We start from the raw sequence: 13,043 nt of genomic DNA on the forward strand, positions 1-13,043 counted from the left end.
GCAGTCACTTTGCTTTTAATGGCACACCCAGGCTCAAATGGCTCCATTTGATGATAATTACAAGAGATTACGAGATAACTTCAACAGCACTGTCAATATATCAATATGCACACTGTTCTTGATTGCAGGGGAAGTTTTAGCTGAGTTTTTTCCTTTAGGTGTGGCAACGCTCAGCTTTTCAATACGAATGAGATTGTAGACATTTTGTCAAAGCTGTTTTGTCCTCACAGGAAGTTATGTGTGTCGCTTTAGCCGTTTAGCTTTTATCAACAGGTTGTGAGTTTGCACACTATGCTGCAGTTTAACTTTCATTTTTATATGCCCGTATAAAAGCTTACAACAGGCCTCCATTGCTGAATACTTTCCTGACCCCTTCCTTGCAGCACTTTCCGATTATTCAGTATCAACGTGCATCCATGTGAGCAACAAGGAGCTGAAAGCAACTATTCCAAAAATGTGTATAAAATGCACGCAGCTTGTCTTTTTGTGAAGGGAGGCCACGCAGTTGGAAACACACCAGGTTCTGTTCGGGCTGAGCCTGCAGTTTTAGACCATTTTACATTTACTGGGTTACGGGAATTCCCCAAGTCTCAGTGAAATTGCTTCCCCCCTTATTCTACCAGTTTCCTTAAAAAGCGTTTCGCCGACAAGCTGAATGTGTGGGTGAGTTGTTGTTTATTTGCTTTAATATTTAGATGCAGGATACTGCAGACTTTTGTGCGATCTCGGATCTATTTTTAATGTTTTTTCTAAGCTCAGGAGGCGGCTGCAGCCATTTTAGGTTGTCTCTGTAGTAGAGTTGCCCTTTATGACTTGGAGCAGAAAATGCTGCATGATGGAGACTCACTTATAGTTCTCACGAGTTTAAATTTATTATTAGCTCTTTAACTATACTTTTTTGACATGCTATGCCACCTATTTGCTATTTCTTCCCAAATTAATTTTATGTTGTCTAGTTTCTAATGCAGCTTGGTTTAAGAGAGTTATGTCCTCAGAGATGAGGCCTAAAATGTTTGAAAGTTTAGTAAATGTTTTTATTGGATTTATTGAAGACTAAGCCTAAATTTAGGACAATATACTGAGTAAAATAGTTCCATTTCTGTTGACAGCTATCATTTTATTCTTATTATTATAATAGAGAATCGGCACTTCGATTTAAGCCTCAGCAGGATGATCAAAGTTACTTCCTGTCTAATAAAAGGACATGTTTTTGCATTCAGTCACAGAGTTAATGACTATCAGCTGCTTATTTCTGCTGCCTGGAGACGAGATGCGGGGACTTTCTTGACTTTGTGCAATTTGGAAAACGCTTTAAAGTGTTTTAACTTGTGCGAATGAGGTAAAAAAAAAAAAAAAAAAAAGGTGCAGTTTGTTACCCTGCAGGATTCTAAGTGATGGGTGACATTTCCTGCATCCTGGGGCTTTTGTTCTCTGGTTCTGTGCTGGAAGGCCCACAGTCATCACCCTGCATATTGTTTTCAGTACATCACAGCAGCCCAAGGAGGAAACACTGAGCACCAACAAATACTTACGTGTCTGGTGGCAGGACTGAGGACAAAACAACATTTGCAAGAGAGTTACTCGAGCAAAGAGTTTGCTCATTCTTGTAGCTGTCGAATGTTTCTCAGAGGGAGCACGCTCACACATTTAGTCAAGTTTCTGACTAATAAGACGTACATAAACGTGGGTGATTATTTGTTTAATAAAAGGATTGTCTGCTTGTTTTAACTCAGTTTTTGCCCACAGTGGGACATTTCTTTTCAAAGAAATAAAGACACAAATAGATAGTGCAATCCCCTTTAAAGCAGAAACAGGAAAGTATGCTATTTAAAGAGGACAAAATTGTTCATTAAAAGCTCATGTTTACTCTGTTAACGGTGCTTTTTTAGTTGAGCACCACTGCGAAGGCACAGGAAGAGCTAATTGCGACAAAAGGTTTGATTTTGCTTCCTTTCAGCTCATTTTATGTCAAATCATTTGACAGCTGGGTATTTCCCACCCTTCTGTCTGATAAGACCTCCAAGGTTGAAGTTCTGAGGCTGCGTCCTCGTGGAGGTCTGCTTTCTTTATGATTATTTTTACAACCTTGTGACTATAAAGCAGGGACCAGAACCCTGCGAGTGGGTAAGTGTGATTGTGTGACGTGATAATCTGAATTGTTTTGTTGTTGTTCATGTTTCCAGTTAAGACAAGAGTTGTCAAAGTTTAAAATGTGGTCAAAGATAATTAGTTAAACTTCCACAAGATGTCACTATTTCTCTAAATAATCAATTTATGTCATTTTTTAGGGCCTTTGAACAGTGTAAAAAAAAATGTTCTTTTCTGCTGTTTTGCACTGAAAACATTTTTATAACCTAGCCTAAAGTAAAGTAATGGTCTTCAGAAAGCAGGTTACACTGATTTACAGAGGAAAACATTCTTAAGCAATGTAGTTTCATTGTTAACCAGAGTTAAATTGTTCATAAATAGCATTGCATTTAAAAATTATTGCTTATCTGAATGGGTCAGAGGTTTGAGTGTCTTGCTCGGCACATTTGGAGGTTTTCAACAGAAGCGAAGCTTCAACAAGACGCCATACGCCGTTAGGAGGGAAAGAAATAAAGAAATCTCTGCCATGGTAATAAACCTTTGCATCGCGTGTTCACTTGTACATCATTCACTGACACCGGCCTGTCAGCGTCAGCTCATATTCAGCTCGTTGGCTGTCTCTAACATCAACCGGCAGCAAGCGGCAAATATTTTTTACACGTGTCTTTATTTGGACTAATTTATTTTCACCAGAAACTTACTATTTATTTTATTTTAGCTTATGTTTTACAAAATAATTGCTAGATACATAAGAATTTTTGAAACATTTACAATAAATGTTATAATTCTTCGAACAAGGTTGAGTTAGGTTCTCTGAATGGATTCTTCCTTGTGGAAACGTTTCATGTTTTTTATATAAAAGACGTCTTCAGTCTCTGAAGACGTCTTTTAGAAGAATCCATCCAGAGGACCTGACTCAACCTTGTTACGTGTATCTACCTGGATTATTGAGCAGCATCAGGACATGTTGTATCACTTCATGAAACAAAATGTGTCATTAAGGCTGACATGGTTTAAAACTGTTCTGTGGGGTTGCTTTAGTTTTCAACACATATATTTAACTGTTTTTGTGGCAGCAAAAAGAAGATTAGAGAAAACCCCTTCAGTTTCAAAACATGTTGTTTTGAACTCTAGTAAAAGCCAAAGTTTCACAATCGAACGTAGCTGTTTTTAAATAATTTAATGAATGAACTTCTGGATTTTTCCTTTTTATTGCACAATTGTTTAATGAGGAAGACAGCTTTATGTTAATCCTATTATTTGGAATGAATTTAGTTGAAAATGTGGTAAATGATATTTAAGTTACACTGAACCAGACGTATTTAGTTGATTTTTTTAAAGCACATTTTTACATACGCAGGCTTATATGTTTACATTTCACTGACAAAACTAGAAACTAAGTCCAGAGATACTTGTATCTAAGGTGGAGAATTTTTATCTTAAGGTATTTATCACACATTGATCAAAAATTAATGTCACTCCTGATCAATAAATGTAAATTTTTTAGTCCATTTTGTTGCATTTATGGCCCAAATCAGTATAGTCAATTAAATAATGCTCTGCTTTATGATTTTCAATATAACCAGGAAAAATAAAACATAAATATAAAGCACAATTACATGATTGGTTCAGGTTTCTCTTGAAAATGAGTCCTCTTGACTCAATGAGACTAACCTGTGTAAATAAAGGTTGAATGGAAGGGGGAAACAACCAGCAGTGAAATAAATTTTCTTTAACCTTAATGGTAGGACATTTTTACAGTTGTTTTGTCAAAGCGAAGGTGCGAACATTTCATTTGATCTCGATTTAGGTCTGGTTATCCTCATAGTTCAGAGGAAATATGTGATGCAATAACAGAAACCCCCATCAGCCCCTCTGAATTTATCAATGAGTAAAAAAACAATAATTCAGTGAAGATGATCTGTGTCTGAATGAAAAAGGCTGCCCTCCAAAATGGAATTTAAATAAGAAAAAGTGATTTAATTCAGTCATAAATCAAGTTGAAAAGTAGTGAATTACTAACAAAAAAGGTTGAATCATGTCATCTGGACTTCGTTTTTTTGTTAAAAAGAAACGTTTCGCCCCTCATCCAAGAGGCTTCGTCAGTCTGAGGCCTAGCCATCTGGTATTACCCAGAAGCCACCCTGACTCTTGTGTTTCAAGCCTGCCTCAGATACCCCTGAAGTTGACATGATTCAACCTTTTTTGTTGTTATATACCTGGATGACTGAGAAAACAAACTTTGTGTTAGTGAATTACTGTTTTATTTGCTTTATATTCATTCATTCATTCAACCTTTATTTTTTATTTATTTTTTCATTCATTTTATAGTTTTCACTGTGTGGAGATATTTAAGAAGGCAAATCACAAAGACAGCAAAAAATAAATAAAAAAATAAAAAAGAGGGCTTCCTAAAAATTGTATGCGATTTTAACTTGTTTGATTTTTTTCTGTTTACAACACGGCCCGGCTCTCAGATAGATACACCCCCTCTGACGTAAGCTCCACCCTCATTGGTGTAGCCGGCTGTCAATCATCGCTGTTTACATCAAACGTTGCGAGGTGGAATTTCCCAGGTTACGGCATAGACTCAGTAGACTACTTCCGTAATAGATGTCTGTCTGGCCAGAGAGACGAGAGGCCACTGCGAGCTGAAAGGTACCCGGTCAGAGAAAACCTCTTTTGTCGTTTCGTCGCGTAACTCTTCATTTCGGCTCTCTTGTAGCATCGATAGGAGAGGTTTTTAGTGGAGAAATAGGAGGCGTTTGCGGCTTCCTGTCCCGCTTTGTCATCCAGTTCGAGCTAGCCGACGGCTAACGAAGATGTTGCTATCAATTTGCATGACAACAGCGAAAACTAATATTAGCCCTTTTCAGCCAATCAAGGTAGCTGTCATCAGCCGGATTGGGTTGCATTTCAAACGGTGTTAAATATTAGAAGTAGTGTTTTTGTAGTCGTTTATTTTTAGCCTTTTATTGTCCTGAGCGGTGTAGTTGTCTTTTATTCTTTTAGCCACAAGCTCTCAGAAATGTGTCAGCTCCAACTCTGTTCGGCTTCACGGTGGTCCATGACCATGCTTCGGTATTTCTGCATTTTCTTTGCAGAAGCTTGAAGTTGAAACGTGTCGGGACACACAGCCTAGCTGTGGGATGCTTTGATTTGGTGTTACCATGTGTTGTCACATAACAAAAGGATGCTAAAGTTATCTATGGCCAGCTGCTTGTAAGAATAGAAACATGATGTTTGTTGCATATTTTTCAGGTCCTGCTCCTTAATCTGCCTCTGTGGGTTGTACTAAAGTCAAGCACTCTCTTCTCATAACTTTTTCTTCATATTGTGTTTTATTTGTGCACTTTTTTAACTGTCTTTTGTCCTTTTTTACCCCCACAGTTCAGAAGATCATGTGTAGGAAGTGAGCGACGGCCATGGAAGGGAAAGGTCCATATCGCATCTATGATCCCGGTGGGAGTGAGGTTAAGGCCAGGGACGAGGCCGTAGGGGGTAGCAGCTATCGACAGCTGCTGGAGGAGAACAGCATGCTGAGGGAGCGAATGAAGGGGCTCAAGAGTTTAGGTATGTTGTGGAAGAGAGCATGTTTATGTCTGATAGTTGTCAGTTTAGGGTAACCCATTGTACTCTCTGGGACGTCTTTCTTTCTTTACTTTATCTAAGAAAGTACTATGTGTTATCACTGTATGCTCCCATAAAATGACAAAATTGTTTCTCTGCATTTAATCCATCACGCATGAGTTACACCCAGGTGGAGCAGTGGGCAGCTATGTAAATGCCCGGGTAGCAATTAGGGATTAGGTATATTGCTCAGGGACACCACGACATGTGGGCATGGCGGGGAGTCGAACTGTGACTTTCTGGTCCCAAGTTGGCTACCGTACCTCTACAACACCTCAGCCCCCAAAATCTGTATGTAGTAAATGGACTGTACTTGTATATCACCTTTCTATCTTATCAAGACACTCGAAGTGCTTTACATTACAATCTGTGTTCTCATTTACCCATTCACACAGCACTCTACTAGATCTATACAAAGCTCATTGAACAAATCATTCTAAAGAGACTAATCGGTGGTTTATATCACATTCATACACCGATGGGACACATATTGGAGGCAATGAGGGGTTCAGTGTCTTGCCCAGGGACACTTTGGCATGTGACTGCTGCATTGGAGGACGACTGCTCTAACCACTCAGCCACAGCCGCCCAGTCTAGCCTGTCTAGTACAGACAATAGCCTCGAGTTATGTCAGTTCACTTAGCTGACCTCACAGTCAACAAATACACATGCAGAATTAAAAGTGTTGTGCAACAAGTGTGAAAAATATAGTGAAACCTAGAAGTCTTCATGGGAATCTTCTTGAAAAGCTTGCATACCAGTGACATGACTGAACTGAATGCTTGTTCTGTGAGTCACAAAAGGCGTGCTTTTATTTCCCTTTAAGCATCTGTCAGAAAGAAAACTGATACAGTTTAAGTCGAGTGCTGCTGGACAGAGACGGGTTTTCTCTGAAACTTGCAGGTGATTTGCTGGAGGAGTCTCAGTCGGAGGCGTTGAGGCTTCGGCAGCGAGTGGAGGAACTTGTGAGAGACAACGAGGCCTTAAAGTCCTCCAGCTTTGCCGCCAGTCTGTGCATGGGAGGGCCCATTCAGACTGAGACACAAAGTATGTCCCTAATGACATCATGAACTTTTTAGAGTTGTGCTCTTTGAAATCAAACCTTTTGGAATTGTATTTTGCTTTATAATCTTGAATGGTTTAATTTAGGCAAACCCTGTTTACACTCGACTGCAGAGAAGGAGGAGCTAATGAGCTGTTTAGGAAAGACCCTTCAGCCGGAGAAGCCCAATGTAAGTTTACTTGCTTGCAAAATCTCTTATGGACTATCTCCAGCTGCTAGCTAGAGAATATTTATCTTCCTGCTATGGGATTTTTATTGTGCTACTTCTACTTTCCGGTCCTTACAGGAGGTGCTATCAGAGTTTGAGGCAGTGAATATGGAGGGAAATCACTCGGAAGCCATGACGGTGCGTATCAAATAAATACCTAAAATAAACTAGCTCATAAATTCTACCTTTCACAAGTCAAATTGTTTGTTTCACACATTCTTCACAATGAGTATCTGGGTGCTCTTGATTTAAGCTCCGTGTAAACTATTATTATTCTGTGTAGCTTTCTGAGGCTAAATTCAGACTTCCCATGTAGAGTAATTTTCTCAGTATTAGGAATATTTCAATGGTGTGTTGACTCACTAACAAACTCAATACTGGTAGCTCCAGCTGAGTCAGTGAGGGGAAATTCCAGGATTATTACTGACCAGAATTACTCTGCTGATTCATTCACACACTGCATCCCAGGTGACGGGTTAAAGGGACACTTGTGATAATATTTTAGAGAAATATCCGCTCTCATTGCTTTTACTACTTGTTCCGTATGAAGAAGAGCCCCACCTTCAAAAAAAAAGATTTTTCTGACTGTGTCACAACTAACTGCATCTGGGAGCTAAATCTATCCAACTGGACAAACTGGTTTTACTTTTCACATAAATCATCTGCAGCATTCCATAGAAAAATCTTTCATTTAAATGAATGTGCGACGGTGAGCTTGCCAACTCTGTTGACTTGAAGACGATGACTCGCCTTTTACTCGTGTGGGTCTCTCCAGGCTGGCTTAGTGGCAGGAGCGATCCCCCATCTTCCTCAGGAGAACAACGAGCTGGCGAGCCAGCTGAAGAGACTCGAGAGCTCTTTTAGCATATTCGCCGAGGAGTCCAACCCCAACCAGCTCTTGGCCCACCTCGGCCGCATGGCTGTGGAGTTTCACCACCTCTCCTCCAAGGTCCAAAAGAATGAGCAGAGGACCTCCCTCCTACAGGTGAGAATCACTACAAGTTAGTTTGGCATCTTCAGTAGATTAATTCTCAGCCATTTGCATAATTTGTCCCAGAGTGAGCTTTTTAAAGCACCAGGTTTGTAGTGAATTCAGAGTGTCTGAGGGGCCTGCAGGGTTCCTACGAAGGCCTGACGAGTGTGAAGTTGGTTTTTAGTGTTTTCCATGTCATCATGATAAACACGGGGAAAAAGAAAACAGATTGCAGGACTACATTTTGTTTCCAGACTTTTTTATTCATTTTCTAAAAGGTCAAAATGTGAGTTTCTCAACATAAGTTGCTCAAGTGGGAAGTTGTCCACCTCTATCATAAAACCTTCTAAATAGCCATATGGATGGAGGGCGAAATGTCTCAGCACAAAAAAATGAAACCGTCCAGATGACCTGACTGAACATGGTTGGATTTTATACCTGGATTACTGAGCATGGACTTTGGTACATAGCCATAGCTTGAATTAACATCTGAAGCATTCAGTGAACCTGTGCTACATAAATGTAGATGGTCATTTATTTTATTCTGCACCATTTATTCAGCTTTGACCTTAACAAGTTTGACCCTAATTCAGCCTTTTCTGTTTTAATAATTGTTTTATAATACCAACCTTGCTTTAAACACTTGAAGTGTGAGATTAAAAACTACAGATTTCCAACAAAGACAGGCAAATATTTATTCCATTCTTTCCAGAAATGTTTCACGCTTTGCGTCTTTTGTGCACGACTAGTCGTGCGTTTTATTGTAAAGGTTTGTGAACATACGTCATAAATGACCTGAAAATGGAGAGAAATCTGTCACTTAGAAAAGTTGCAGTTTTGAAAGGAGACATGTTGGAGTCCTAGACCTACTTCTGACTTACAGCGGTTGTGTTGCATCAACTTTCTGAGGCACGCTCGTGATAATTATGTGCATCATGATGTGACACCAGAATGATTGTCTGTCAATGTAAGTAGGACACCATATGACCTACACAAACCAGTGACAGTTGGAGGTAAACATCACGTACTGATGCCTAGTCAGTCTGAAGAGGCATCTGCCTACACTGCTTTGAAGATCTTTAAAAACATTATAATATAATAAAAGTTTACACATGCACGTGTGCAAGTATGTATCTGTCACATGATTATAATAAAAGTCCAGCTGCTGTTTAATTTCAGTAATGTCTTTGTAACGTTAAGTGGGAGCTTCTGGTGAGTTTCCAGCCGTCGACGGGATGTGCAACATAACTTTGAGCCATTTGAATATTTTCTTTCACCGGTCCCAACATGTGATTTGAAAACTACCCATTCTTCTTTGTGGAATAAAAGTGAGAGATAGAAGACATTTTAACCCCAAAGTAACTTGTTTTATTTTATTAAAGGCATTTGTTTCTAACTTTAAAAAAAAAATCAACGCCATGCTCCAGACAAGTGTTATAATTCTGGGCTTTTTTCTCTTCTCCTTTTGGTTTTGTAGACTCTGTGCGAGCAGCTCAGACAGGAGAACAACGAGCTTCGAAAGAAAATGGAAGAAGATCATCATATCAGGAATCGAGACTTGGAACAGCTGAGGTAACCTTTCTCCTTTTTTGCTTTGCTGGACTTCTACGTCGCTTCTGTTGAGCAGAAACATTGTTAGAAAAGAACAAAAGTGAGATGACTTGCAGTGCTGTCATCGTGTCTTTTCTTTTTGTCCCGGTCATTTTGTTTTTATGACACCAGTAAGAATCATATTCCTGTTTACTCATTTTAATCATAAAAACATTACGCCTCAGTTATCTAGAAGAAGGCAGTTGACCATACTTTCACTTCTGATTGGCGTGGCAAGTATTTCAGCACTTTCTGGCTCGGCAGGTGTTCTAGGTTCTTCCCAAAGGACATCCTTGGGCCTCAGCGTAACGTCAACAAACTCAGGAAAATGGACCCCGTTCACAAACGCTATCGTTTTCACTTTCTCCCTGGTTCAGGCAGGAGAATCAGAAACTTAAGGAGCTGGTCACAGGAGGAGCGGCAGTAGCTGCGTCGCCATCTGACACCGACACTCCGGAGGCCAAAGACGAGCCAGTTAAAGAGGGATCATCCGCCGTCCGACCTAAAATGGAGGTCGCCACACCACAGAAGGTAGTTTTAAATGAGCGCCGGTTATTAATTATTTATTGTTTTGCAGAGATTTCATCTGACGCACCTTTTGTAACTGGAGATTTTCATTTATAAACTTCTCATCTGTGTGCTCACACGATCTACACAATGAAGGATTTTTGTGGCTTTAGGGAAATCTTGTGTGTGTCTCTCCCCAGAGTGGAAAATCTGCTGAGAAAAACCCAGTGAAACCATGTGATATAGAGGTGTATGAAAAGAAGATCAAGCTTTTGGAGAAGCAGAGAAAGGATGTGAGTTTTTACTTACCTTTTTGTTGTTGTTGCGTCTCATCCTCTTTTGCCATGGGGGAAAATCTCTGCGTTTAGTTTCCTATATGTTGAGTTATTTGGTTTCTTTTGACAGGTTCTGGAGGTGAACAAGCAGTGGGACATTCAGTGGAACTCCATGAAGTCACAGTTTGAGCAGAAGGTACAGTAATGACTTCACGGCTGCAGTCAACAATGTGGGAAGACCAATCTGATCTGAACGAGCCGATCCAAAAATCATTTTCACAATTTAGTTTTTTTTATATACATCCAATTCAGTTTAATGCATTATGTTCAATTAGGAACATAAATTAAGGTTTATGATCAGATTCAGGCTCTTTGGCTTTTCATTCTAAAACGGTAAAAGGTTTGTACTTTTTACTTGACACACACAAAAAATATATATGATCCGAGAACTGAAAGTCCTAAAAATGTAGCTGTAGGCTCAGAATGAGTTAAATTCTGCTCGCTTCCACCTCTACTCATTTAGATTTTTACCCTGACGGTGCTTTAAATCCCTAAATTATTGTGAGCACTTATTTGAAGTAACTTGTGTTAATTGTAAAAAATGAATTTAGTTATTGGATTTTGTGATATTCTAACTGGTTACCACAGCTGGATCCAGTGTTGTCGTGGAACTCTTAACTTGTCAGATGTAGAGCTTCAGCTTTCTTTTGTGCATTTTGTTCAAATTACTTGTTTTTAAGCAATCTTCAAGAAACACGGGACTGGAGGTTTTGTGCACCTGTTGGTAGTGAAGCAACATCAGTGCATGTCCTTTGTTTTTTTTTAAACATTGTGCTTGTCCAGTGGAAAAGCTGCAATCTTGCAATAGCTTGCTATCTGAGCAGACTTACCACAAGGCCTGTCACACTTCAGCAAGAATTCCCCTCACCTCTCTGGTACCCGCTGACTTCCTGCTGTGGTGCAGTCAGAGGGCAGCAAAGACACACAGATAAACACACACTCTCACATTTGTACAAACACACCTGCATTTGTGCGCACCCACAATTATGAACATGCCGACATTCACACTCTGCCGAGATGGTGACACCATGCAGGCTAGGGTTTACACCACAGAAGCCCTAGATATATCCATTTGCGTCACTCGGTCCGTTCATATTTTGCACAAAAACAAATCTGCGTGCTTGCAAACGAGTTCTTGCAGCTTAGGTCTGTCATTTGATAAATGCTGTATTTTAACACAGGCGCCGCTTGATTTACGTCTTCATCTGATAGTGCTTATCTTGAAATCGCAGGGTTTCGCCCCCTCGCTTTGTGTTTGCTCAACAATGTACTTTTCATCTGTGATCAGTGCTTTCAGTGAGCGTTCTCCTCAGCCAGATGTTTTCACGTGTTTTTAGATCACAGACCTCAGGCAGCGACTGGCCGAGTCCCAGAAAACCGTGCTGGAGCTGGAGGCCGAGCGAGAGCAGAGGCAGCGCGACTACGACAAGAAGCTGCTGCTGGCCAAGTCCAAAATTGAAAACGTTCAGGTGGGGATCCACAACTCCTGCGTGGATATGGTCTGATTAAACTAAAATACTATTCTAAAGAATTAGAGGATGGAGGAAAGATTAACGCCTCAAGAAAAAAAAATTTACCCAAATTTGCGAAATTGCATGTACGTCTACAACTGAATAACTTTAGGAGTCATTCTGATTAAAGATGGCTGCCGCAGCTATTGATGGCTTTAACTCAGGCAATGTACAAGACGATCTAAAATTTGGTGTGGTAGTGGCTGAGCATCACCAATAATGTACTCTGTGTGCTACACATTGCATGACACAAAATTGGCATGAACTCTGTGTGTTAATAAAATATCTTGTGAACCAATGATTTTAGTGACGCTCAGATAAAGTAGTCATTTGATGTACAACCTCAATTCTGGGGGAAAAAATATCAGGATGTTGTGCAAAAACATCGAAACATAAACGGAATGAAATTATTTTCAAATCTCAAAATCCCATATTTCTTCACAGTGGAATACAGTAAACCCAAGAAATGCTGAAACTAAGATAACATTTATTTAAATAAGACTGTTCTGAATTTTATGTCAGCATCACGTCTCAAAATTGGACCAATGGAAACAAAAGGCTGCAGAAATAAATGTAATGAATAATAAACAACTAAAGGGGCATTTTACAACTAATTAAATTAATTGGCAACGGGTCAGTAAGAGGACTGGGTATAGAAAGAGCATTTTAGAGAGGCTGAATCTTTAAGAAGTAAAGATGGGCAGAGGTTCACCAGTCTGATAAACTGTCTAAAACTATTAGTGAAACTTCAGGTTGTTTATTAATAGAAAATTGGAAAACCTTTTGAAGATCCCGTCATCTTCAGTTCATAATATCGTCGAAAGATCTTAGGAACCTGGAGAAATCTCCGGTCCAGGGACCAGACTGAAATCTATATTAGATGGTTGTGATCTTCAGGAGACAATAAAAAACAGATCTGGTTCAGTTCTGGACATTATTTTATGGACTCTGGAACGCTTCCACAAACCATGATCTGTTAACCAGTGGTGCCCAAATCTGGTCCTTGAGAGCTACTGTCCTGCACGTACCATATTTTTCGGCCTATAAGTCGGGTTTTTTTTTTTGGGGGGGGGGGGGGGGGGGGGGGGGATGTATAATTTGCATGCCCTGCGACTTATAGGCGCCTATGGGGTGTGTT

General features: G+C 39.9%; 1 protein-coding gene across 1 annotated transcript in view; it reads left to right on the forward strand.

Moving 5' to 3' along the window:
• Positions 1-4,668: 4,668 nt before the first annotated feature.
• tnip1 (TNFAIP3 interacting protein 1) overlaps positions 4,669-13,043 on the forward strand; it is a 15,034-nt gene continuing 6,659 nt past the window's right edge. The window contains exons 1-11 of the mRNA XM_037675938.1: positions 4,669-4,746; positions 5,479-5,661; positions 6,622-6,765; positions 6,868-6,950; positions 7,068-7,127; positions 7,765-7,974; positions 9,440-9,534; positions 9,930-10,083; positions 10,260-10,352; positions 10,465-10,530; positions 11,732-11,863. Of these exons, the coding sequence (XP_037531866.1) occupies positions 5,514-5,661; positions 6,622-6,765; positions 6,868-6,950; positions 7,068-7,127; positions 7,765-7,974; positions 9,440-9,534; positions 9,930-10,083; positions 10,260-10,352; positions 10,465-10,530; positions 11,732-11,863 (1,185 nt within the window). The 5' untranslated portion in view covers positions 4,669-4,746; positions 5,479-5,513. The remainder of the gene's footprint in view (positions 4,747-5,478; positions 5,662-6,621; positions 6,766-6,867; positions 6,951-7,067; positions 7,128-7,764; positions 7,975-9,439; positions 9,535-9,929; positions 10,084-10,259; positions 10,353-10,464; positions 10,531-11,731; positions 11,864-13,043) is intronic.

This window comes from Nematolebias whitei, chromosome 4 (assembly GCF_014905685.2).
Source record: "Nematolebias whitei isolate Nwh7 chromosome 4, NemWhi1, whole genome shotgun sequence".
Lineage (NCBI taxonomy): Eukaryota > Metazoa > Chordata > Actinopteri > Cyprinodontiformes > Rivulidae > Nematolebias > Nematolebias whitei.